The sequence below is a fragment of the Aulonocara sp. 'chitande type north' Nkhata Bay genome, linkage group LG2 (genome assembly GCF_057382095.1).
Source record: "Aulonocara sp. 'chitande type north' Nkhata Bay isolate Kocher_YH1m ecotype deep benthic linkage group LG2, A_spYH_male_GT1.1, whole genome shotgun sequence".
Classification (NCBI taxonomy): Eukaryota; Metazoa; Chordata; class Actinopteri; order Cichliformes; family Cichlidae; genus Aulonocara; species Aulonocara sp. 'chitande type north' Nkhata Bay.
Window position 1 is genome coordinate 9,576,647 of NC_141345.1, and position 27,923 is coordinate 9,604,569.

At 43.1% G+C, this 27,923-nt stretch overlaps 1 protein-coding gene across 4 annotated transcripts in view; it reads left to right on the forward strand.

The window, feature by feature from the left end:
- Window positions 1-27,559, forward strand: part of glra1 (glycine receptor, alpha 1) — a 121,716-nt gene extending 94,157 nt beyond the window's left edge. The window contains exons 10-11 of one of the 4 annotated variants that reach the window (XM_086304932.1): window positions 2,768-2,914; window positions 22,464-27,559. In XM_086304932.1, coding sequence (XP_086161058.1) covers window positions 2,768-2,914; window positions 22,464-22,772 — 456 coding nt within the window. In that variant the 3' untranslated portion in view covers window positions 22,773-27,559. The remainder of the gene's footprint in view (window positions 1-2,767; window positions 2,915-22,463) is intronic. The other 3 variants (XM_086304942.1, XM_086304917.1, XM_086304925.1) reach the window with 3 other exon arrangements.
- The last annotated feature ends 364 nt before the right edge of the window (window positions 27,560-27,923 follow it).

Sequence of the window (27,923 nt, forward strand, 5' to 3'; positions counted from 1 at the left end):
TCATTTACCTCGCTTAATGCTCTGCCTTCCCAGAATCAGCACCAGAGAAGGCACTATTTTAGAGAAGGGGTCATTCAAAAGCTTCTTTTACTTCTGGATCTGCCCAAGTTTATGAACATAACCATACAGTCCAAAATAAAGCAGCACAGGAACCAAAGCTGACCTCTAAAATCGTCCATGCTGATTTTATGAGTATGTATGAAAAGGTAACGTGTGTGCTGGGCAGGATTTGAAGATTGTTTCTACTGCTTCACACAAAGGAGGAAAAGCTTCTTTCAGTGTCTGTGAAATCATTTTTGTGGGAGAGTCATCCCCGTCTCTCTGGCTGGATGACCATCACCACTGAGCGTTGAGGCCTCTCGGCAGCTCGGGGAGGGAGTCGCTCAGGCGTTCGAAGATAAACGTTTTCATGAACGGCACAAACGAGCACGAATCACAGCGAGGTCGAACGGCGATGATAAGCACTCTGTGTTTGTGTAAAGTGATCCAAAGTCATAGTTTAATTGGATTTTAAACGGCTGATTGTGGGCTTCCTCTCTGCGAGACAGACCAGGTTCTCCCTCTCAGGCTGCACGCTGTAATTGCATTTGGAGATGAAGAGTTGTAATGACAGGCCGGGCGAATGCACTCGAATAAAGGTACTTGGCGGGCAGATAGCAATCATACAATGATCCAACCAGACTTCATTTAGCCCGTGTTATCTGGACAGTCCTCGCCCTGGCCGTCTTGCTGTAATTTCACTGGTTCTGTGAGCTAGTTGGGCCCAGTGTTGTGTTTTACGTGCACCTGGCTGTGCATGCAGTCAGGTAAATTTAATAATGTAGTGAAAGCACCTTAACCTCGTAGTCTAAGCTCAAGACAGTGGAAATACCTTTACACGTATGCCTTTATTGCGATAAAGATACAGAGCATCACTCATTCCTGTGCACTCAGATATTGCAGACAAATGTATAAATGAGTACAGATTATCAGACCACTATGAAATTAAAGTATTTTAATGTATTTGGATGCTTAGATTATTTTACTTTTGCACACAGAAATCAAATTATTTCGCAAAAAACAAAAACTACCAGGGTAATGATTACCCCTGAAGCTAACAGTCCATTTAGCTGGATAACAGCCTGCAGTCATCTACTGCAGTCTTCACTCCTCTCCTCAGTAATCCCAGCCTGTTCTTCTTGGGAGAACCTCTCGGGCTCAATGAAAAGGTCAGTTTTTCAGGAGCAATAATATTCACCCTGTTCACTGTTGTTTTTTCTGAAATCATTCTGCTATTGTGTGCAAACTGGAAACATTTATGCTTTCTGAAGGAAACCAGTATGTTTATAAAATCCTTTTCCTCTGTTAAAAAGCACTTCGCCAAAATCTGCACATTTCATTGGGGAAACAGCTTATTTGGATTTTTAGGTCGTTTGTTTGAGTGACCAGGGGAAGCTCTATAAGAACGGCGTATTGCTTCAACAATAGCTTACACTGATCGGTAACACTTACTAAAGTCCCAGTGCCCTGCTGCCAGATAAAAACATACACCAACCATAACTTGACTGCCATAATTCAGTTCAGTTTTATTTATACAACGCCAAATATAAGCGACAACAACAGTCACCTCAAGGCGCTTTATCCTGTAAGGTAGACCCTACAATAATACATACAGAGAAAACCCCAACAATCATATGACCCCCTGTGAGCAAGCACTTTGGCGACAGTGGGAAGGAAAAACTCCCTTTTAACAGGAAGAAACCTCCGACAGAACAAGGCTCAGGGAGGGGCGGGGCCATCTGCTGCGACCGGTTGGGGTGAGAGAAGGAAGACATGATAAAAGACATGCTGGGGAAGATAACTCTGAATATTAACGGCCCCACAAATTGTTGCAGTCTTTGATTTAACCTCCTAAGACCCGAAGTCTTCCGTGGCATGCCTTTTTAATTACTCTTTGATCTTTGGGCATATTGGGACCCGATGAATGTAAAAGCAAAGAATTACCATATATATTTTTTTTTTACCTGATTTTTGTTTCTAAAAGAAATGAGATCCACATATGAGAATATTTGTTTAAAATTTCGATAGAACAGTGGCAGTATATTGTCCTCGTAAGTGGATATTAGGCCGCTGTAGGGCAAGGTTTAGTATTTTGGTCTAGACAACCCAAAATGTAATGTCCACATATGTGGACGCCAGGTCCTAGGAGGTTAAATACACACTGTCACCCATCACTCAGTGAACATCTGTTGTGAAACCTCGAGTTGAGGGGTGCAGCCAGCTGTGGTCACAGTCCAGTGATCATACCCTGGTTTATCTTTCTGTCCTAATAATGATTTTAACTTATCAAATTTACTGAAAGTAGCTGAGCTGAAAGTATGATAAAGTATGGCGAGTGTTTACTGAGATCAGGTTAGCAGTAGGCTCAGTTTCTGACTTTGATACAAGCAGAGGACAGAGCTGAAAATAAAAAATAATGTATTTGTTCCCACATATATCATCTGATTTATGCACTCATTGTCAGTACAATTATTTTCATGTCGCAGGAGCATCATTTGGTGTAAATTGGTCATTTGAGAAAACATTTGGAGTTTAAAGTCATGAACTGAAAATGAAGCCGACTTTACAAACTTTCTCTAATCGACTGCCTCCAGCCTCAAACCAAACAGGGTGAAATGATCTTTAGATGCTCGTTAGATTTTATTAGGGTTTCTTTTTTTTATCAGCAAGTCAGACACGACGCACAGAGACCCTCTGACGGCCTCTTCTTTCCCATCTCCACTAACAGGTGTCGTACGTAAAAGCCATCGATATCTGGATGGCCGTCTGTCTGCTGTTTGTGTTCTCGGCCCTGCTCGAGTACGCCGCCGTCAACTTCATCGCCCGCCAGCACAAGGAGCTGCTGCGCTTCAGACGGAGGCGACGACACATGAAGGTGAGCCGCCTTGAGCGTCCATGGCACGGCCTCACCTTTAAATTCATGCATTTTTACATCTCCGCACCGAGTCTGTCCTTCATGCAGAACTCTGATGAGTTATATTCAAGACTTAGAATTTGTTCATATCACAGAGGTGTCTCTGAATAATCATAAAATTAATACGAATCATTTTGGGCTTCTGCTTTTTGTTCTTGACCTGATTTGGATTAACAGAAAGGGATCTTTGGAGAGGAAATATGAAACCAAAGTTGTTTTATTGATGGTCAGTTATTTCACCAGTCCCAGCACGAACCAAAGCACGAGAGAAACTAATATTTTAGATCTACAAATGTGCAGTTTTTACAGATAAAAATGGAAACTCACTTTCAACGCAAGAAAACAGTGTGTGTGTGTGTGTGTGTGTGTGTGTGTGTGTGTGTGTGTGTGTGTGTGTGTGTGTGTGTGAGAACATCAAAATCCCAGCTCTCCTCCATCCTCAGGCCTTCTGAAAAATTCACGGCGTGTTTGATATTAGCTTTTTCGCAGGCAACGCTCGTCATCACCGGGCAGAAACACAAAGCATCAATGTTTGATGGGCAGAGAGCCGAGAATGATTAAAGGCTGAGCCGCGGAGCAAACACAGACGAGGCTCATAATGGATCCACGATGTAAAAGAGAAGAAAGCACACATTAAAAAAGAAACTCTGCTGAGCTCTCAAACTTTTGTTTGTGGAAATGCAGCAGTCAGAACAAACAGTGCCGAGTGTGCTGCAGGGTTTTTGTGTGTCTGTGACATCACGTGCTTTTCATCCAGGTAGCCTTGGAAAAATCATCCCAGCGTGTTTCATTGATTTCTGCTCAGATTAAACACGTGTGGTCAGTAATCAATCAGAAAACCACATCCTCTGCTTACAGATGTTCATATACAGATGTCCCATTAGTTAATCTGAAGAAAGTCAAACCTTTAACAAGTATGCTAACAAACATTACAGACGTTTTTTTTATTTATTAAAACAGTAAGCCACGTAGAATAAACAAACTAGTGTTTATTTTTACGTCTGAGTATTAATCCATCCATTCGCAGCTTCCTGGTGTTGTTAAAAAATAAAATGTTGAGCTCTTGTAGGAAGTGACACGTATAAAATCTGCCCCAGGAGCTGGCTACAATTTGGGAGAGCCTGTGAAAAACATACAACACTGATTAGATGTTTTTATCACTAAGAGGTGGATAATCACATCAGCAGCCTTCGTCTTTCTTTGTTCTGACATCACTGTGAAGTCAAAAACAAATAACTCCCAAAACAGTCTCCATTTTTCATTAACTGTCAAACTGCCTAAAAACATCTCTTCTGATGAAACGAAGATAGAGTGGAGACCTGAAAATGTGTCGCTTTATTTAATTCCTCAACACTGTTTTTGGATATTTGGTTAAAATGACAACGCACAAAGTCAAATTTCCCCCGGAGGACAGTTCAGACGTATCAGAGCCTTTTTTTCTTCTTTGCCTTCTCTCTGCTACTTTCTTAGGTTAGCTTTTATCTTTGCAGCATTTAATCAATCAATCCTATATGTCCAGTTGGATTTATCAGCGCCCGGCTGCTGTATTGAATAAATAGTAAAGCTGTCAGCCCTGCGGGGAGCTGAAGTGCTGCTTGACAGTGAAACTAGTGGTTTGTGTGGGTGAAGGGCAGGGAAATGCAAACGCCCACAAGAAATGCAACATCGTGCCTGCAGTAAACAATCCATACAGCACCCATTGTGTGTGTGAGAGAGAGATTGTATCGTTATAGCTGGTGAGCATGCATGAATGCATCCGTGGGGGCTGTCGTGCGTTTTGCTGTTGTAGGGCATGTGTTTGTGCTCGCTACTCCTGGAGCTGCCTGATTGAGTCTGACATGCTTTAGCGTGTGAGCGTGTGGTCATGTATTTATGAGGACCTTGTGTCCTCGCGGGGTGACGGAGGTCCTGCCCAGTGAGGCCGTTGCGTTGTAGACATAAGAGCAAGATTAGACTGTCAGTTTCAGAATGAAGGTAATCACGATTTAGGCTGGACATGCAGAAAAAGGCGGGTTTAAGACGTTTGCATTAAAAAAAGTTAATGTTATTAGTGATCATTATTATTAATACTAAAGAGCCTTAATGCATGTTTTTGTGGGTCGGTTCAGTTTTATTTAAATACCACCAAATAACAACAATAGTCCCCTCAGTCGCCTTGTGCTGTAGAATAAAGGTCCTACAGTAATACAGAGAAAACCCAACAATCAGACGAACACCTATGAGCAAGTGCTCGGCAACAGAGGGAAAGAAAATCTCCCTTTTAACAGGAAGAAACCTCCAGCAGAACCAGGCTCATGGAGGGGTGGCCATCTGCTGCGAAGGGTTGGTGGTGAGGGGATTCAATTCAATTCAGTTTTATTTATATAGCGCCAAATTACAACAACAGTTGCGTCAAGGCGATTTATATTGTAAGGTAGATCCTATAACAATACATACAGAGAAAAACCCAACAATAATATGACCCCCTATGAGGAATCACTTTGGGGTTCAGGGAGGGGCGCCCATCTGCTGTGAAGGGTTGGGGGTGAGGGGATGAGGACAGGACCTTGAAAAGATACCTGACCTGAACCGGGCCTGTTGTGTATTTCCTTGTTTTTTTTAATCATGTACCGACTGTTCTACAGGTTTCCAATGATAAAGCTTCTGTTTGAGTCTACATCCCTAAAGTTTATCATTCTGATGAAAGTCTGCAGGGGTCATGTAAATCCATTAAAAACCATCATCGAGACCAGCACTCGTTTTTCCTGCAGATTTCTTAAAATAGACAGTGAGCTGCCGTGGTGGAGGTTTGGGCTCACTGCCTCTATCAGATTCCAAGAATAAGAACATGAAGCAGGAAATTACCATAATGTTTAACAAACATATGGAAACAGAGCTCTGAGGACTCTGACTGACCCACCTCTGCTCCAGGATCTCAGGCTGTAGTCAGAAGTCGGCCCAAAGTCAGAATGTAAAATCAGTGTAAGACCTTTCTTTGAGCGCACCTGAAAGTATGATGTCATCCCGTGATGTCACGCTTTCTACAAAAAAGCAAACAAATGTTTAACCCATAATCTCAGGAGCAAAAGTTCATATCATTCGACCTTCACGGAGGAGGATCGAGGGGGAGGGGGGGAGGGATTTTAGTGTGGCTTTCCAAACTCAGGAGGAAACTTCAGCATATATAAAAATGTCTGACCCACAAGCAAACAGCGGTATTCCCAAATGAACCCCACTAACGGAGTGTGATTGAATCCTCCCTCCACAGAAATCTCAGTCCACAAAGGCACCGTGAGGGAGAGAGAGAGGGATGGGAGGCCGGTCTGTGGGAATATAGAAAAATAATCCAAAATAAAATATATAAATCTTAAATCCCATTGTGGTAATCGCCAATCCCCCTGAGCAGCGATGGGAGGTGAAGAGGTAGATTAGCAGTCCGGCTGCCGCTGCACTTTCCAGGGAATCAGACACTCACCCCTCTCTCGGCCCTCGAGTCCACAGAGAGAGAGTGAAAGAGGACCGCAGGCTCAGGACTGACCCACATCTGCAACACCAAACCTTTTGCATACGTTTGTTTTATCTCACACTCTCTGTGTGGCCCTGCAATGGAAGCGGGGTGAATGTAGGCCACGTTATGCAATTTGAGCCTTGTACACGGCAGCCCGTCTGTCGGTCTTCCTGCCTTTACATCTGGCCATTCGGAATCCTTAATATTTATTTTAAGCTTGTATTACAAAATAGGTGAATTCATGTTCTGGTGTTCTTATATAACATCATTTGTTTTTCAGTTTTTGTGTCATGTTGTGTAGTCGGGTTTTTGTTGAGGTTGTCTGAGGTGACCCTTCAGTCACCAAAAATCCTCTAATGTCATTTAACAGTTGATGTCTCTGCAGCAAGCGCAGAGTTTTGTATTTTCTTATATAAAAAAGTGTTTATTACATTCATCACCAAGAAAATGTAAGAATCATAAAGTGGAGGGAAAAAATATGTTAGCATGTATCAGCCTGCTTAGAAAGTGGGCGACTATAAAGTTATCCATGCAACAGTCTCTTCTGCATTTTCACACCACAGCCAAAGGTTTAAATAAAGGAAGATTCATGTGGGAATAGGATACTGAAAAATATCAAAATTACAACAATTTCTATATTAAAAACAGAACTAGGCTGTTATTTTTAACTATTTTGGTGTCACTAATATTATAAACTACAGTAAATCAGCCTGTTTTAATTCAGTTTGCAAACATGTCATATTTGTTTAAACACATCACAAAGACTTTCTGCTGGAAGTCAGATTTAAAAAGTTTAAAAGTTTCATTTTTGGAGATATACGTCCAGAGTTAAAATGTTTCTCTGTGCTCACCTTTAATCCAAATCTTATATATTTTTCAAACAAAACTTTCTGAAAGAATTTTCATACACAGAAAGGTAGCTGATTAATTGTAGACATATTACAGTATATGAAAAGTATGCAGGGACAATGAATATCTGAATAAATCAGTCAGTGCTTTATTCAGAGCTCAAAGCTTTAGTGACAAACGGCTTATTAAATACATCCGAACTGCTACCAAAGTAATGTTGGCGAGCTTTACAGAAAACAACAAGTCAACTCATTTTGCGAGTACAGTAACCTGGGATACCACTGGTCGATATTTTCTGGATGTCCACCATCTATATTGTTTTAAACTCCATCCTGGAAGGATGAAGGTCAGCTCCTCCCAGATCTTGATCTCGTCTTATTGGCCTCTTGTTGAGTGGAGTCGGACCGAGCCAGCCAAACAGCCTGAACTCAGCGGCCTGAACTCGGTGGCCTGAATCCCACAGCCATAACCCAATGGCCTGAACCCGATTTCCCAAACCTGGAGACCTTAACCTGACAGCTTAACCAGCTTAACCTTAACCAGTGGCCTTAACCTGGCATCCTGAATCCGACAGACAGCCTGAACCCAGCGACCTGAACTGGGCAGCTTGAATTTTATGGTCTGAACCCTGACAGACAGCCTGAATCCGGCAACCTGAACCCCACAGCCGTAACCAAACCGCCTGAACCTAGCAGCGTGAACTCGACGGCCTGAACCCGACATAAGAACCCTGCCTGAAATAAAAGGTGCTTACCTAAGTCAAATATTTCAGGAGTGCACTTATGTAAATCTACTTACTCTCCACCACTTGTGCACAACTCATCTCATCACAACACCTTAACAACAAGAGGCTACAAGGACGTGTAAGGACGCAAAGAAAACAGAGATCAATTCGAGGTATTTGCATTTAAAGCAGGATTTTGCTGAGAGGTCTGCATAATTTGGTGGAAATGGAGGAATTCTTCAAAAGTATAAAACAACTTAAAATTCAGCTCCTTGGGTCTTTTTACTTTATTTCAGGCACAATAAAAATGGAATAAAATGATCCCTTAATAAATGTATGAGCACCCTCAATAAGATCATCACCATTAATCCCGACCGCTGTGAAGGAAATCTGATGACAACGAAGCCCCGTCGGCACACAGCGAGTGAGAGGCGTTCAGTCCTTGGGCGTCACTCGTTCTTAATTAACCTCTCTGGCCAGTGCTTCTAATGTGACTCTAATGTGATCCACAGCCCTCCATTACGGCTGCGAGAGGGCTATCAGTCAGGTTTAAGCTCGCTGCAGAGGAAACTGTCACCGCTGCGCTCCAGCACGCCTAAACCTCACTAACACAGGACTGCTCGATCAAATCTAAATTCCAGCTGAGATGTAAAAATAACCGCAATCTAACCATGATTATAACCTGGTGTTTTAGAAGCCCAGTCATTAGCACAGTTAAGTCCTGTCCTCATATATTTACTGCATTTGCTGTCCCAGATATTGTGATGTGATTCGATGATAGGGTCTTTTGTATTACTGTAGTCTTTACCTTACAGTATGAAGCACCTTGAGGCAACTGTGATGTGGAAATAAATAAAACTGAATGAATGAAATGAAATGTACGATAGCTTCAGGTCATCACTGATGATCATATACACCTCAGGCTGTCTACTTGTCAGGAAGTGACTATGGCTGGATTAAAGGGTGAAGTGTTAAGTAATTAGCTAATGCTTCCTACCTGCATTAGACAGATAAGCCTGTTATGCTAAGGCTTTAGGGAAAACAATGGTTGGAGTCTGCAGCACAGCCTAAATGATTGTGACTATGTGTGATGAACTTACCTGGTCACTTTGAGGATAGCAACCAGGTCTGTAACTTTGGCGATCCAATATGGAGACTTAAATAAGCTAGAGTCAGCCTGCTATCAGTTTATCTGTCATAAATCAGCGATTAACTGTGATAAATTAACAAAAATCACAAATCTGTTGAATTTCTGTTACATAGAAACGAACTACATTCAGAACCTCACAGAGAGAAACAGAAGTTCCTCCACAATAGTGACAAGAGAGTCCTTACTGCAGAACGGCCATCCAACTGACCTAAAAAAAACTAGAATACGAGTTCCACTAATCAGCTGGGACCTCGTCTCTCTGTGTCGGACTGAGATTGCTTGGAGACAGGTTGCCTCCCACTAGGTGTTATTCCACTTAAAATTCTGAAAGTGTGACATGTTCCAGGGAAGGCGTTTGCCAACCAGTTACAGGAGAACACAAAACTCTGGTAAGATAAACAACTTCCTTATGCCAAACAGAGGCTCTTAGTATTGCTGTTGTTGAGTTGTGTTATTATACCTCTGTTAATATAACAGAGGTATAATATACTTTTATTTTGGACAGAGATTAATTTCCATGATAATCCAGAGCTGCTGGAAAACACTCTGTTAGTGCTAATTAATATACAAATGAAAAACTAGAATTTCACTAACGAAAACAAGAGTTAAAGGCAAGATCACTAAGCAAAATAAAATGTAAAATGATTGGTTTAAAAATCCTTCTAAAGACATTACAAGCATCGGTTTCACCCGTGTTTCCTCTACAGGTACCACAAACTGGTTGGAATTATCTACAGGGACCAAACCAGTTTGTGTATCAGGCTGTAAACACGTTTATTTCTGCTGGAAGGTTTTAACACGGGAGTCTATGTGGGCTGACTCACTGCTGCCCCTTCTGGTCATTAGAGGTTTTGGCTTCTTAGTTTGATTAAACTTTGGGGTGTGACTGCCAAACAGGTGCCCTCGCTAGTCTAGAACTAGTTTTCTCTGAGCTTATTCGTACAGATGTTCAGAGCATCTTGCTGCATTAGCATGAAAATTAGTGCATCACTTCCAAGCACTGACAGCAGCAGCTTATAAGGTCACAGTAACAACTTCACAATCAGCGGAGGGCCAGCTGGCACATACACAGAGGCACATATGTGACACCAGTGCACTCGTACGTGTGCTCAGTCAGTGCCGTGACACTCGGGCCGGTCCAGAGCGAGAAGAAGCAGGATTCAGATGTTGCTCGCACATATAAACCTTCGTATTGGGACACGTGAGGATCTGTGGTACGAGTTAAATACACTTCTTGAGGGGTTCCTGTCATCTAGTGGAGTGATTCCTTCCTGAAAGAGAATAACCATCTGTGCTGACTTTAGCCCTAATATACATTAGCTGTGTTTTAAGGTAATTACAATGGTGAGCACATGCCTTCCTCTAAGTGTGGTAATTGTCGTAGGACGGTACATTGTAATGGATTAGAGTAATTATTCCCCAGAGCGGTTTGTTTCCTGCCATTCTGGCTGCAGCAGAGATGAAGCGCTATGAGCTGCAGCTGAGTACAGTTGGAAGCCGCTGCAGTCGGAGTGAACAATGTCCTCGAGGACTTTGTGGCTCTTATGCAACTATTGAGATGCATGCTGTAAAAGTGCTTTGAAGCATCAAGTGCACATATACAAAAGTGAGAGTGAAAGGACAGCCAGCTTGTGCCTTGATTTCTTGGGGACTGGAAATCTTTGGCTGAAATCAGCAGGTATGCAAATCCAAGTGAAAGCCGCAGCCTGCTGTCGCTCTGCTCCCCGCCCCGGCTCGTATTTCAGCATCGGACGGAGCTGTGTTTGCGGCGCAGGTAGCCACAGCAGCAGCAGTTGGAGGAGTCCCAGTTGTGCTGATTTCTGTGGTTTCTACTCTGATGTTTTATTGATTTGTTAGTGACACTGATAGTTCGGGGACAACGAGTCAGAGAAAGAGCAGAAGCAATTGGACTCAGGATACCTGCTTCAGAAGGACGTCTAATTAGAAAGACAGAGCGAGAGGGCATCAAATAGACAGATACCGCAGCCCTGTGAGAGCAAACGCTGCTGCCAACGTCCACGCAGAGAAACATCCCCCCCTGCTGGGCGAGCACAGCTACTGCATGGGGATCAGATCAATAGCGCCACTCATCCTTGAAGGATAGGCCCGCCTGGCAGCAGCTCGCTTGTTTAACACAGTCAAGCTCTCCAGACTGAAAATGAGAGCCTCTTTAGAAATCAAAGGGAAGTCAAACATTACTGCCTTTGCCTCCGCTTCAATCAGGACTGTCTGCAGTGCCTTCCCTTACAAATTCTCATTAGTATTAAGATGAAGAGAGGCCTTCGTTAAAAAATTATTTGTGAATTATCCACTGTGGAGTGGAGTGGCTCGCATCAGATGCATTAAAAGTGACTGCCCTGCGTTACATCCACAGTCAGAGTAACACAAACACTCAAGCACATCAAAGCAGCAAGCGACTAAAGCACACGACGGTCCTCTCCTGCGTCTCGTTCACCTTAAAAACACGAGAAAAGAAGGAGAGCAATGAGATGATGCTTCCTCCCCTGCAGCCTGGTCGGCCTTCTGGAAAGAGAGATGTGCATTTGGAGAAGAGGCCTGGGGGACATGACCTCCCCGCTGCAGCCTCCGTCCCACTGTTTTATAATGACAGCGCCTTATTAGGGAAACTGACATCCTGATTGATCGGCTATAATCAGCTCGTTAGCCATGATTACTCGTTTGGTGGTGGTGGTGGGGGGGGGGGGGGGGGGGGTCGACATGCTGGTTTCTCTAAATGCCTTGATCTCACAGGCTGTTCGCCAGCTCTGAGAACAAAGGCAGATAAGAGAGCTCGGGGATTAGGAGGCCCAAAGAAGCGCGGTGTGAGCGATGAGCCATACATGGCGGCTGAACCTCTGGATTGACAGGCCGGCTGTTGAGTGGCATTCAGCATTTTTCCTGAGTCCCGATCAGGAAAATCAAGCAAAGTAGTGATTGAAAGTGCTTATAGCCCCTGTTTTCATCAAGCTGCTCAGTACAAGTACAGATTTGTACTGATCACACTACAACATCATGCAAATTTTTATTTAAATATCCATATTTATCTGCCGGACAGGGAAATGTGCCGACCTCTCGCCCTTATTGTAGTGCTGAAAGCCTCGGGATTAGTCAGACATGAATTTGCATGAGGCTCTCCATGTTTTCTCAAGAATAAAAGGATGACCTCTTGGCCAAGAGGCCATCCCGTACACTGTACTATCTACTGTGAGCTCCTCCTGAACTGGTTTCTACCAAAAAACCCAGCCTGTAAAAGGAATGAAACCAGAACAAGGACATGTAATCCTGATTAAACATGTAATAAAATGGAAATCAGCCAATCGCACAGATAAGAACCTCATATGTAGATGACAATAAATGTGTGAGCTCATGGACCACCACGATGTCTCAAGCTCAAAATAACACAGAAAACATTTTTACCATTTCTGTGGACGGTCAACCTTCAGCTTCAGAAACTGTCCTCACCTGCATTAAAAGCTAATACCAGCATGAACACTAACTGACACCAAAATGCAAACCTCAGATTGAGTGAAAAGGTGACGCGACTTCCCCGAAAGATATTTATGTCACACACGGTTGAAATGCAAAGAGAGGAGATACAGGAAGAGAGCAGCAGATCGTGTGGTTCATCATTCCAGGTCACACAGGGCACTCCAATATCATCACTGCCAAAGTTTTACAAAACATCATCAGGAACATCCATAAACTTTCCTCGTACGGCCTTCTGAAAAAATTAAAACGTACAGCTCTGCTTTCACTTGAGATGTAAATGAAGACAGAAAACTAAACAGCAGTGACATTTGCAGCGTTACTAAAGTTGGGCTAGCTGGTATATAATGATGTGCTATGTGGGGGCTAGCTACACAGCTATAGTTAGCATAATATAAACACAGTGAAGCTAACTTTTTTTGCTAACTTTTTTCTACTCGATAAAAGTTAACGTGAGGGTTCCTGATGGTTAGGGACAAATGCAATTGCATGGCAGGATACTGTAAACGGACCAAACTTCAGTCAGGAGAACAACTGAGATAATCCATCCACAATACGAGGTTAGTCATTAATATAATGCTGCATGGGCTGGGCTGGGCTGTAGTTACATTGTAAGGTTTTAAAAACTGAGCTTTAAGATGATGATAGTGATAATAAAAACCGAGACAGGCCGACAGTGATCACCGGCTTTTTTTAGGGGCTTGTTCAGATTAAATAGAACAAGATATAAAGCATTAAATCATGTTAAAACACATCATCCTTAATAAATGCAGAGTAGTTTAGACCTGGAAGCAGGGTTCATACGTCATCACTTAACAACCAGCTAGGGGTTCAAATTAGGACTTTTTAATTTGCCTCATTAGAGCATCAGTGTGACAGATCTGTCAGTCTGAAGAACTGTAGCAGTTTCATGTAATGTAGAGGAGCAGAAACCAGCAATCTGTCTGATGATTCGCTGCAGGAAATTTCAGCAAGGGCATTCTGGGTAAACTTCCAGGCTCATGTCACCATAACGAGCATATGAAGGACTGGTTTTTCCCTACCTTTGACACTGTGACTCCTCCTCCTGGGTCAGAATCACAATCTCTGATATATTTGGTTGCAGTTTTTTTACCTGTGTTTTTCATGGAGATATTTTCTGTGCCCAAATCCAGGATTCATCCATGTTGGCAGGTTGTAGACAGCAAGCCTGTTCCCTAACCCTCCCCCCACTAGCAGCTAAACAGATCAGCTGCTAGTGACAGACAGACACCCTGGTCTTTATGAGGAATTTCGTGAAATAACAGGACCAAATTATTTAACAGTTATCATAAATATTAAGGTTAGCCGTTTAGCTATTAGCAGTTACTGATATTGCCGCTTGTGAAGCTATCATTAAGGTAGCAGCTAGCAGCTGTGTTTAATTTGGGAGCTGACCACAAACACGATCTGTCCAGCCCATGTAACATCTGTAACATCATTATACAAAGCTCATTTAACAGAATTACAGTTAGTAGTGTCTCCAGAGTCTAATCTCTGTTCTCTTAAAGTCTCAGACTGAAGTAGAAAAACGTCTGTGGCTCTTTTTTAATGAAAATGGTCTCAAGTGTTGGTATGGTAAATGACTCGCTTACAGAATGCAGTTGGAAATTATTAATGATTCACATAAAGTTTTACTTTTCTGCTCTGAAACTTCACTTATAAGTATGCACAAGGACACAGGTATTAATATGAATTAACTTAATGACTGAGTGTCAGTAGCTCACGAGTGTACTCTCTGCACTGCTGAAGATGAATGAACAACTGCAATTTAAATGTTCTGAACACCCATGCTCACACAACTCCTGTTTCGATATCTCATTGGCACAAATACACACATTTGCACCTGTAACTACGGCAACTGAAAATAACATGTTTAAGATGGCTGATGTGGGCGTCGTGGGAGAGAATGTGGCTAATCAGAGCTGCAGTTTCTCCCATCTGTGACAGATTTTAATAATAAAACTGGGAAGCTCATTTCCGCCACCTGAATGGGAAAATGACTTGAAACTGAGAAAAGAACTTGGAATTTCAAGTTGAGGTGAAATGGCTAAAGGGTAGGCTGTGACGTGCGATCATTCAGTTTCATATAAAGCTTGGTTCCTTGTACTTGTACTGTGATGAGTCACAGGTAAAGAACGAGACCAAGCAACAGCTTCTAAATCGTCATCAGTATCGTTCATCAGGAGCGCAGCAAGCAGCAGCTTCCTGTTTTTTTTCTCGGACATTCAAAGGGTTGTACATGATGAATTCCAGCCCAGGATCAAACTGGAAATGCAAAGACTCGATTATTGATTATTTGACAAAAACCTCCTGAACCAACTGCAACTGTTAACTGCCATGTGTTCTACTCAGAGGCAGCTCCCACGACTTTACATTCCTCAGATTCAAGTTAAGGAGCTGCTGTTTAGTCACACTGCAGATCCATCATGCAGTGCAGCGTGAGGAGTCAAAATAATTGAAAACAGCAACTAGTTTTTTAAAAGTGCAGTTGCCACACCCACACCTGATAACACCTCGCAGGTTTGATGTCTGTGAAATGGGACAGTCCAGCCTTCAGATTTGCGTCACCGCTGTCTTGGTGGAGTTTAATAAACTCAGCCGTCTGCTCTTTGCTATCTAAAATATAACACGACACTGGAGTAAATTCTCTACCATCTCACACTCCTGTTTAATCAGTTTTCTGTTTGACGTTTATTCAGCTGTGTGAAAACTATAACTTTAATCACAGCCAAAATGATTTACTCAGGAACAAATAAAACACTGAAAAAAGCCAAACAATAACATTTTTAAGTTATCTAAGTGACTTATATATCATGCTTAACTTGAGTAGCGAAAGTCCGTGCGGGGTCTGAAAATGATGTGCTCCAGTGTTCTCACCAACTCTAGTGAGCCTTGACTACCCGGTCAGCTATCGAGCTGGTGGGTAACAGACATCAGAGCACTCTTGCAATTATGTGATGTCTTGATAAACCGAGCAGATATTTGAAGTTGACACAGCTGCATTCTCGCCTGAAAATATGTTAAAAGTTTATTTTGTGACACAGAAAGAGTAATATTTCAAGCTCTTTAGTCGTCCTCCTCCGCCATTGATGCATTTGAAAAGTATTTATATTATTATAAAGATATTATAAATACTAGTTTAATGAATACAGTATAGCAAAGAGTAATAAGAGTAATATTACAACTAAGTAGCTGCCGCCATTATTGGAAACTGGAATTGGGTGGGCCGCGCTATTAAATCGGGGATAGGTTGCGCCACGAAGGATACACCTGACCTATCCTCAAATTTGGGGAAATGAAGGACGCATTTGTCGGGCGCATTTGGAGCAGCCTTCGAATTGGGACAGCCTTTGTTGCATCGCTGTGATGTAATCGGCCTTCAAATGTGGCCTCAGGAGGATGTGGCCTACGAATTGAGACACAGCCTATACCTGCACACAGAGCAAAGGAGAAACAGGTGAGACTAATGAGGGCAGGCAGACACAGGTGGAAACGATCAGGAGGGAAGACGAAAACATGAAACAATAAATCAGGAAGTGGAAACAAGACAAAGGCAAGGAAACGTGGGAGAGAGCAGGAAAAGTCCAAATAAGCACCAAAATAGTTTAGATAATCCAGAACAGCCAGATCACGTCCAGAGCTAATTTCTGACTGGATGACTCAGGCCACAAATGAAATGATGAAAAATATTTTGGAGCCCACATATATATATTTTTATATAAATATAAAAAGTGCCAAAGCAGCCTTGGAGCTGTGTGTGCTGACGTAACGGACCCACGTTACCACAAACTGAATGACATGAAGAAGAAACTCAGGAATGCATTTGAAGCATCAAAAACCTCCCCTGCAGCTGCCGTGCTTCCTTCTGCCACACAAAACTATAAAAGTGGTGCACAGCAGCATCTTCGACAAACAGCCACGCTAACCTTCTCGGGATGACAAATATGTTCCCGTGCCCGAGCGCAGTTATTTCACAGATAAAATCAAATCTATGCTGCGATGCAGAATCCAATCACAAGTGGCCAGACAGGAGACGGATCCTGGATGTATTTCCAGGTGTGAAGTGTACTCTGTCATAGCCGGATATCAGTCTCAACCTGCTGCTTATAACAAACTAAGTTGGGGTGAATTAAAGGCACAAAATACCATAGGTACAAATGGAAAAGTTCACATTACTTGGATATTCCTGTCAGCACACCAGAATGCACTCAGCACTGACATATTGATGCTGAAATGTCCTAAAAAGCCTCAAATGGCCGTAATCGAGGCGAGAGGCAGAAGGGAGACAGGGAGAGGAAGTGAAGGGCGGTTTAAGATGGATCCACCGGAAAATGGATCGGCTGAGGCAAATGTATAATATATTTCCTTCCCCGGTGCTTGGCTGGAATTGCTTAGGGGGGAAATCATAAAGCGAAACGCAAGCCAAGAAATTCCTCCTCCAGCCTCTTTCAGCAGAGACTGATGCTGGCGTTAGTTGGGGCTGACACCTCTCTGAATCCTGTTTTATGTAAATGCAGGTCTCTAAAACAAGTATCCAAGGGTAATGTTAGCAGAGGAGACATGGAGGATGGCAGGCCTGATGCAGCTCGCTTTCAGCTTCCTGCTAATCTGCTCGATTACTCACATCAGCTGAGGCGGAGATAGAAACGCTTCAATCCAGAGATGAAAGTGTGATGGATGAGTGAGCTAAGAGGTCCTCTTCCTCTTTTTTCCACTCCTCTTTTAGCGTCTTCCCTCGCCTGCGCTGCCCCAGCTTCTTTCTGAGCATTCTACTTTTCAACATTATTTCATTCCCTTTTACCGTCTTTCATATTTTCTTTAACTTTAACTGTACTTGTTTTCTATCTGACCCTAGTCTTGTCTATTGTTTCTGTTCTGCTCGACTATCCCGTCTGTTTCATCCAGCAAAGTGTTCATCTACCAGGTACAGATTAAAGACGAGTCCAGTTATTATGATAAAATTTCACGTGACAAAAGGACAAGATGATGCTGAGAAAATCACACAAGCTTCTCTGTCACCAGTACCAATACAAATCTGGGAACCTTCAGCCAGCTCTGAGTGCCGACTCTCAGCTTCGGTTCAAGGCGGTGAACAAAGAATATTCACTAGGAAATTACCATGTAGTCCCTGATTTCAGGAACATAAATCATACAGAAAGTGTTCATCCTTAACACTTTGTGGAGAGTTCCCCAAAAACGAAACTTCCCGCAGGAACCTGAGCAGCGAGTGTTGTTACACTGCTTCTGTCATCCAACAAAAACCACGGGCACACTGGAAGCCATATATCACGCTGCCTCCACGTGGGAGACCTTCTCGGCTTTCTCTGTAATATGTTCTTCATGTGGTTCGTTTAAAGGCTGATGTTAGTTTTAGTTGCAGAGCTGGTCTGACGTCTTTCGATGTATTTACAAAATCTAATATGGCCTCATTGGCCAATGATTGGTTTGCCGTAGAAAGGATCCAGTGATCATCCTGATTAGGATTATATTTTTATCACCACGCTGGCCTCGGGAGTATGGTTAGGCCACTCCTAGTGTTCCCTTGTTTAGCATGAGGCTAAAATATTAACCCTGACCTGAAGTGGTGGACATTAAGTTAGGGATGCACTTGCACCGAGAGCTCCTTTGCACTTGTTTACACAAACAGCTTGCAAATGTAATTGCCACAGTTGGAGTAGGTACTACACCGAGTTTGGAGCAGACTTGTTATCTGCTTCATTTATGAAGAGAAGACCACCCTTGAACTGGCTTTAACGGTCAATGTCATATTTGTTTTTGCCCCCCTGGGATTAAAGCAGAGTCTGCACTTGTGGCGGTGCAGAGACCAAACATCTCACGGTCCATAACTTTCCAGATTTCGTATGTGTGTAAATATGTTAGGATTCGATTTTTGGGCCGTATCAGAGAAGAGACATTAGATGAGCTGGATCCTTTGAGGCTCCTTTGTAGAATCCAAAGGGCAAACCTTAATTCTCCTCCGCCCATCCATCCATCCGTGGACTGCGCGGGCCCAGAGCTTGTGTGTTAATGGAGGGCATTTTTATAATTAGGCATAAATGTAATGAATCACCTGGTCCATGCGGAGGCGTTCTTCGATGGGTTCCTTCAGGAACCTTGTGAGTTCTTTTCGCCAAGTCTGCAGGCTGCAGGTCTTCCCCCCTTGTCCCTTATTGTTCTCCTTCTCTGACTTCCTTTCTTTTCGTCATTACTCCACCTTTTCTTTCTCCCTCTGCCGTTCCTCTCATTGTGTCTCCTCCTCACGTTCCTCCGCCCTCCACATTAATCACATGGCAGGCAGAATAAAGCAGAGCATCTGTAATAGTTTAGCAGCGTCACTGAAGGACAGGCAGAGGTCGGCTAGCATCACAGCTAATGCATCGACATCTAGCGCGCACGGGCGTGTGTGAGTGTGTGTGCGTGCACATGTGTGTGTGTGTACATGTATTAACAGTAATAGATGGCTTGAAGTGCATGCAAGGACAGAACGGGGACATGAGGCACTAAAAATGGATCGTTACCTGGTGGTCTAACACTCACGCACACACACTCACACACACTCTCAGTACATCTCCCTCACCCGGCTGCGCTGCTTTATTTGATCGGATTTTTGGAGCATTTTTAACCCTTTTCTCTGTGTTATTGATGATATCAAGACAAACAGGCTCATTATTGACTCTTTTTTAGCTCCTTCCCCCTGCTAGAAACCGGAGGCTGGTCTAACTGAAGAGAACTGAGGCGTCTGTTTGGTTGGCAGCTTGATTTGTTGCTGCTGCAGAGGTTTTGCGTCACTTTGGTCCTTCTGCTGCCAACAGTTCCTCCTCCTGCTTTCGATTTTGCTCCTGCTTGTTTTCCGATCATAAAATGCTCTTTTTCTTTTCCTTTTCAGCCAAAATGAACTGGAAAGATTCCCTGCTGATAAGCTGCCACACAAACTCCCACCGTGGCCTGCGGGAACAAACAAACAAATGGCATTCAAGCGTGAACTTTACAACCTCGGCTTTTATCAAAAACTCCAAACAAACAAAGACGACTCCTTATCATTGAAGCTAATTTTTAATTTCACGGGTGTTGTTTTAAGTTTGAAGGACATTCTGCACTGTTTATTTTCCTCGTTTAGTTTCCCCACACGCCCCCGCCGTCTCTCAGCCCATGTAGACCTTTGTGTTCGAGTCCCTGAACCAGATAAGGAAGTCATTGTGTCTCCTGTAATGAAAAGGCAGGGTGAGTGGGGCGATAGGATTTTCAATATCTCGCCGCGCTCGGGTGAAAGTGCCGTGCACGCGCCGTAACCTTGAGCACGGCGCACGTCAATCAATCCAAATCCATTCGGCCGCATCCTCCCGCTCCCCTTGGCGACTGAGATGAGCGTACGTGGCGTCCGACGTCAGCTCCTATCGATGACTTCTGCATCTAGGCTGAGCGAGTGTGATCGGCAGCGAGCTTTGGGGTTCGTCCCGCCTGCACGGCGCCGCTGGGCCATTCAGTCGAAATAACAATCGATGAGTCACAACCAACCACTGGAATAGCAACACAGGAAATATCATGATTTAGTGGTGCAGCTCTTAAAATTGCATCTTCTTTTCTCAAATACCTGATGGGAACTTGAATACACACTCAAACACACTGCTGTTCATTAGATATATATATATATATGATACTTCTGTATTCATTGCTCATATTAATAAAGTTTAACACATTTCTATTTAATGCCATCAAAGATGGACACACCAATCAAACGTGTCATGATGTTAAAGTTGTGCCTGCCTACAATCAGTCAAACCTGCTGCCCGACCAAGAAATATCAGTCAGATTTATTATGGTTAAAAAAGCAAATCCAGGCTGCCTATCTATGAAAGAGATGATTGTGGTGGCCTTTGAGACTGGTTTGTTACAAGCGTTTTCTTCTGACTGATGAAAGGATCATATAAATCATATAAAAGAAACAATTTTTCCATGCGAGAAAGTTTAAGAATGATGGGACTGTTTTTTAACTGAGGTCAGATGATCCAAACTGGAGCAAAACTCTCATCAGTTGCCCAAGGTTTGGGTTTTTTTTACGACTTCCCTCTCAAAGTCATCTTCTCATTTCTGCTTGGACCACTTTTAGCACTGCTGCTGATTTTAGATTTCTCCCTGAAGTCCCCGAATGCCTCTTTGCTCTTTGCCCAAAATGCTGGCCCTTCAACTTGACTTTCATTCTGGTCACACAGATGAAGTCAAAGGGCCATTTTCAGATATTCATTTCTGATGAACACAGTATTGGGTCCATTTACTGTCTGCACGTTTGAGGTCATGACAAAATGTAAGAGGTCAAAATGGGAACTGCACGGAGTGATTTAAAACTAGAGAGCAGTGGTCCAAGGGCAGTGTTGGTCAAGTTACTTGAAAAAAGTAATCAGTAACTAATTACTGATTACTTCCCCCAAAAAGTAATCCCATTACTTTACTGATTACTTATTTTCAAAAGTAATTAATTACTTAGTTACTTAGTTACTTTTTAAAAACACGATTTACAACCTGAATAGGTGATAAAGCGATAGATCTTTCAGCCCAATTCTACTTTTTCTGCATAATCCATCATACAAAATGTAATCAAATGGAAAAGTTTCTTTTTAAAACTTGTTTTATTAGTTTTAATCTTTTAACTTTATGCATCAAGCAAAAATTAAATTATCTGCAACATTCTCTGACTGGAAGAAATTAATTTAACATTTAAACCTATTTTCTGCACATTCCAGCACATAAAATATATATATTTTTTGTGTTTGCACTCAGTCTTTCAAATAGATGCAAGTAAAACACAGCAGAACATAAATAAAGTCAAAGACTAGCGGTCCTGTTGCTCTATTTTCACCTGTAAAGCAGGAGTAGGGTAGGCGGAGGTTTACCCTGGTGCAGGTGTGCCGCAGCAGTCAGTGGAAGAATCCGCGAGTTTCTCTGTGAGTTTCCCATTACGTCGTAGCGCACTCGGTGTTTGCTTGGAAGTTTAAGGGGGGTTTTTTGCTGTAAAAAGAAGTTTTCTTCCCACGCACAACGGACACTAATGTTTTTGTCACTTTTTATGGAATCAAACTCAAAGTAAGGTCAGTACTTCCACACTTTAAATGCTGCACGCTCATACTCTCTCCCACAGTCGATATGTGATCCATTGTTGATCTGCACACAGCTGTTGTCACGAACGTTGCACTCGCTTACGTCACTGTCATGAGACGTTCTCGCAAAAAAATCACGGTTTTAGTAACACAGTAACGCAGCGTTCCTACGGGAAAGTAAAGGTAATCTAATTACCGTTTTTGCAATAGTAATTCCTTACTTTACTCGTTACTTGAAAAAAGTAATCGGATTACAGTAACGCGTTACTGCCCATCTCTGTCCAAGGGCGTGCAAGAAGATTAGCATGAAGGGAACATTCAGGGGTCAAACCAGGGGTAGTTTTCGCTGTTCTTAACAGGATGGAATTGCACAGAGATGAATCAAATATTCTATATTCTCTCTCTCTCTACATACATTATATATATATACATATATATATATATATACATACATATATATATATACACATATTCTTCTTTTCCTCTTTATTTTAATTAAGACAGCCAGCTGAGAATGAGACGCTAATTCCACCTTAAATTTCTGGTTTATTCAGACACACGGTCATGTGATAAAGTACTTCACTTCCTCGCTTTTCATTTTCACTCCACGTCATCAGTTATTTGTTTTGCATGACTGCACATCTCTGAAATTCACTCACACACACCTCTCAACAGTAACGTCTTTCTCTGGTTCCTAACAGCCTGAGTCTTGGCCTGTGTTGCAGGAGGATGAGACGGGCGAGGGCCGCTTCAGTTTCCCCGGTTACGGCATGGGCCCCGCTTGCCTGCAGGCTAAGGACGGCATGGCCATCAAAGGCAACAACAACAATGCCCCGACCTCGGCCGCACCCGAAAAGAGCATCGAGGAGATGAAGAAGCTGTTCATTAGTCGGGCCAAGCGCATCGACACGGTGTCCCGCGTGGCCTTCCCACTCGTCTTCCTCATTTTTAACATTTTCTACTGGATCATTTACAAGATCATCCGCAGCGAGGACATCCACAAGCAGTAGTGGAGAGCTGAGGAGGAGGACGAGGAGGAGAACGGTGCGAAGAGGAGAAGACAGCGAAAAGGAAACAGAGCGCTGACTTCGGTACAAGATCTGTTGCCCCTTTTTCCACCGAGCGTTCTCTCCTCTTCCTCTTCCTTCGCCTTCATTTCGTCGAGGAAAGTCACTTTCTTTGTGACGGTCGCTCACCATGGCACCACCTGACGCCTACAGACACGATTTCAAATATTTATTATTGCTTTATTTTTCCTTTAATCTCCTCTCCTACCCTGAAACCTGCCCCGTTCCCGTCTCCTTCCAGCTCCTGAATAATCCGGACCGGTGCAATAGCAATGCAGTAAAATGCATGATATATGAATGTGGCAATATATTCAAGAAACGAAAAGTTCAACTTTTGCAGGCATCCCAGCAAAAACTGTGTGGGAGCAGTCGGACTGAACAAGCGAGGCTTGTAAAAGAAATGTTGTGTTTTAGCTTTTTGTGTGACGACAGATATAATGCTATGTGACGGGTGGGTCGTGCGAGAGCAGTGTAATATACTCATATATGTTATCATAACTGGGAAAAAATAGGATGTTTGTTTCCACAGGTGGGCGTCTGGATTTAAAGGATTTTTCACCCAAAAAAAGAAAAGAAAAGAAGGCGGGCCGATCGGTGCTTCCATTGAACAAAGCGATGCAAAGGTCGCGCTTTCTGTATATCGAGATTTGCTTCAAATGTGTACTGCAAGCACTCCTCAAAGCTCCCCCTTGCTCCCGCTGCCATCAAGCACCGTGAAACTGAACCGACCTGTCAATCACACGACTGGACGACATGGGACAAACTATCTCATTTATCCGTGCTCAGCGTGTTCCTCTGCCTGTCCTTCATTTCTGTTTTTTCGGTTGTTTCTTAATGAATTTCTGTGCCGACTCAACACGTGGCTCCTGCGGCGCTCTGACACGCAGGAAGGAGGTGCGCTCTGATGTCAGCAGCTGATGTCGCCTCGCAGGCTCCTGGGTTTTTGAGATTTCGCTTTGTTTTGGTGAAAGCGGACAGAGAACTACTCGAGCGAGGACGTAGCAACACACAGATACGTTTACATCTCCAGTAGTGCTTCCTTGCTTTGACCCCGCCTTAACGTGACGCCGCCCATCCCGCTCCCCAGCCGAGAGGACATATGTTACCTTAATTAACTGTATTCCCGCCTCATTCGTATGCACCGACTGTAGCTGCAAACCTCATAAAGCTACGCCGCCATCCACATGCAGAGGCTGTGATGAGGGGATTCGTCATTTGAGGCTTCATAAGTGTGACTAATGATTTTATTTGTTTCGTTTTTTTTTCTTGTACTTTGCACCAGGCTTCTCTATGCAATGATCAGTATATGCAAATATGATTTTTCCCACGTCTTGGCACCCTCATCCACATCCCGCTGCAGACAGTGAAAAAAGGTCTTTCATGCTTATTGGTCAGAATGGAGACAAAGGTGTTGCAAACTGCCCAGGCACTTCTGCCCAATGCACACGGATCAGTAGATGGAGAAAAATATATATAAATATATATGTGTGTATGTTTTAAACTAGAAATCTGAAGGAAGGAGGTGGAAGGAGGAGAGTGATGATGTGTGTGCAGTGAGAACTCTGACAGGCTGTGATGTGCAATGTTCTTTTTTTTTGCAAACATTTAATCAGTCTCACACTATCTTTTTCTGCTTCTTACACAAAAACCTGCCTTTGCAGCCAAACCTCAAAGGAGCACGTCGACGATTCTTTGTGAGACACCGGGAGGCCTGGCTCAGCCGCACTGCCCAGTCAGAAACATTTTATTAAATTCCAGCTTGTGCGCTGGTTAAATTAGCCCGATGTAGCTATTATATATTATAGTTTGTGTTTCCTGGTTCTGTCCCAGTCCACAGACATACTGTAAGAGTCTTAGAGAGAGCGGATGAATATTTCCGATTATTCCTCTGATAACCTCTGATCAGTGAGCCACCAGCTGAAAGTCAACCAGCCAGCTAGACCTTCCTCGCTCTGACAATAAAACATGGATTATTTGTTTTGGTCTAAATATCAGACATGGGGAGATTGGCACAAAGTGCATCTCCACTGTTAACTGAAACAAACATTTCGCTGTCCAACTCTGCATTGTGAGAAAAAATATGATTTAAGAGGCTATAATTTCATATTCCTTTTATCCTCAGAGACAGAAATACAAAACAATATTTTCATTTGGATGATTTCTTCATTTCTCTCCTCCTGCTGTTTAATCCATGAATCCGCAGCAAAGGGATTCCTTAAAACTAATTTGGGTTTTGTGTCTTTTACAGAACATCTGATGTAGATTTTAATTTACATCATTCGCTTTGTCTCAAAGTACACTGCGAGCAATCCGAAGGGCTATGCTCCACCTCTCCCTCTGCTCACATGATCCCAGCCTGTTCTGACTTTAAAATGGAAGTGCCATAAAATCTGCTTCAGTCCAAACTATGCATCTCATTCACCGAATCATTCCCAGAAAAGGAAAACTGCTCAAAGCTGGGACCTCAGAGGTGCTTCGGTTACTTACAGAGGCCGTTTTATTTCCACATGCGCGGCTGTGTTTCCGTGAGCTCCGGTCGAATCCCCGCCTTCACCCTCTCACCCTCCTTATCGTTACACCTTCAGAGATGTGGGCACGGATTCAGATTCAGAGCAGATCAGACGGTTCAAGCAGGGAAAGTAAAAAGGTGGTGTTTTTTCTGAAAACCCACAAATATGCATGTTAAATGAAGACCTCACCCAGGTCCAAAGTCACACTTGTACTTCTCTGCTATTCATGTATGTGGGAGCAACGAAGCAAAACAAGCTCACTGGGCCTTTCAAAGGCTGCTGCGATGCTTCTCACACAGCGTTCTTGGTTTGACCAAAGTTCTCCAGAAATCACCTTAAAGCTAATTCCAGGTAATAAACTCTTTCAGTTACACGGGTTAGTCAAGCAGGTGCAGTACTTAAAAAGTAAACCGTTTAGTGCTGCTGAAAGGAATATTTTATATTTGTGTACAGGGACAAATCAACGCTGTCTTAAATGGAAGTGTTCGACTTTTAGTCCACCTGGCTCAGTCGTGGTGAGGCACACAACAAACTTTAAAATATATTTTATAATAGAGCTTGAGGTGCAGCTCTTCCCAGCAAATGAACTTATAGATCCGTGCACGCTCGCCAGGAAAATCGTATTTTGTAGACTTGGCAGCTCCTCTGAGCGACACGTATGATGCAAACCGCCTCTGATGGCCTCTGTTTGCAGTGAAGCCTCCTCTGTGGTCACGGCCTGCACCCAGGTGGGAAACCTCAGCCGGCTCAATCTGATTAGGACGGCTCCTTTTATCTTCTGTGCCAAAAACACAAGGACATCAGTCGCCTGTTTTACATACACATGCACATCTTCTCGTGCCATATGGGGGTTGAATATGCAACAAAAAAAGAGGACCTAGAAGCATATCGTGCATCCATTCAACCACCATTTCCCAGCATTTACGGCCCTCCCCTTAGGCGTGGGTCTCGTGCGTGTCATAGTTGTTGTAGAGCTTTTTGTCAGGCCTCATGCCGTCGTATTAATCATTGTTCTCTGTGGGTTTGGGGGGCAGAGGGGGGGATACTGTGGGTTGGTTTTGCATCGCGATGTGATGCAAACTGACAGAAGGATGAGAGAGAGGGATGCATTTTTAGACGTTTATGGATTTTAAAGTAGCATGGTTTGATTTGCCGATGATTAATGATTCACGGGCTTTTGCAGGGTTTGTTTGATTCTCTTGTATTTTATTGTATGTACTATACAACCCGATGACCCCGAGGCAGAAGGAGAAAAAAACAGAGACTCTCGAACTGCTGTGAACTAAAGGAAACATTATTATGACGATTCTTCTTCTTCTTATTTATTTATTTACTTTCTTTGCACAAGTTGGAATGGCCTTAATTTTGCTTTAGTTGCTTCTCTCGTGTATTGGCACAAAGTGCACCTGTTTCGTTTGCCGAACTTACAATTATGCTCATTATGACGCTTATAATCTGAACGTGCACATCAGAGCAGAATGAAAAAAAAAAAAAAGTTCAGCAAATCCTTTTTATTTTTCATTAATCTGAGAATCAATATTTTGCATGAATATAAATAAAATGGCAGATATTTTGGCTTGTATAAAAAAATGTGAAGCAATTTGAAGAGAAAAAAAAAAGAATGTACCGTTTCTGCTGTATCTGTATATATCTAAATATTTACTGAAATATGTCATACTACTAATTCTATTAATGATTAAAGGTTTTCTGAACAAAAATCTCTTTACCTGTTTTTGAACATTGTCGAGGTTGTTGGAGTTGGATCTTCTGCTTTCTGTTACTCGACTCAAGGATCTGTGTAATCGTTCGAGAAAAAGTATTAAAAATTGCAAAGAAATCCCGGCTGCAGGTTGTTTTTATTTTAATAAAGGTCAGACTTCTTTGTTGTGTTTATCGTGCTTTCAGAATTTCTTTGCCCCACCTACTGCTCACGCAAAATTCCTGCAATTAGAGTGCTTCGCGTTAAGCTGCAGACAAGGGAGCAGGTCAACCATGTGTCCTAAAACTTGACGTTACAAGTCGGAAAAATGCGTGAGTGTGAGGATTTCCTACAAAACTGCAGTTCTTCTGAAGTGTTCCTCTTCTGCAGGGGTCAGTATTGGCGGTAAACCGGTGACGGGGTCGTGGGTGGAGCAGCAAAAGCTGGGTCGTGTGCTCTGACCCAACAGACGAGCTGCTGTAGCTCAGACGGCCGGTGTCAGAACACACATAGCATCAGTGGCCACCAGAGGAACACCTCGCACTAAGGTTCATTATGGGACGGTGGGCCGGGGTCCCTGTATATGTCTGAAAAAGCAGTCGCACCTTTCCATCAAAACCTCTGATCCTGTTGAATCCAGGAATATGGCATGTGGCTATGTCAGGTACATGATGTACTCCAGGTAATGATGTTAGCACCTGGAAAAAAGCAGAGACCTCCAACGGGCTCAGGGAGGGGCTGCGGCCACCTGAGAGCACAGAGGAGAGAGAAAAGAGAGTCTAACTAAGGGAGGATTCGGGGTCACCTGGTCCAGCCCTAACTATATGCTTTAGCAAAAAAGGAAATTAATCTTAAAAGTAGAGATCGTGTCTGTCTCCCGAATCC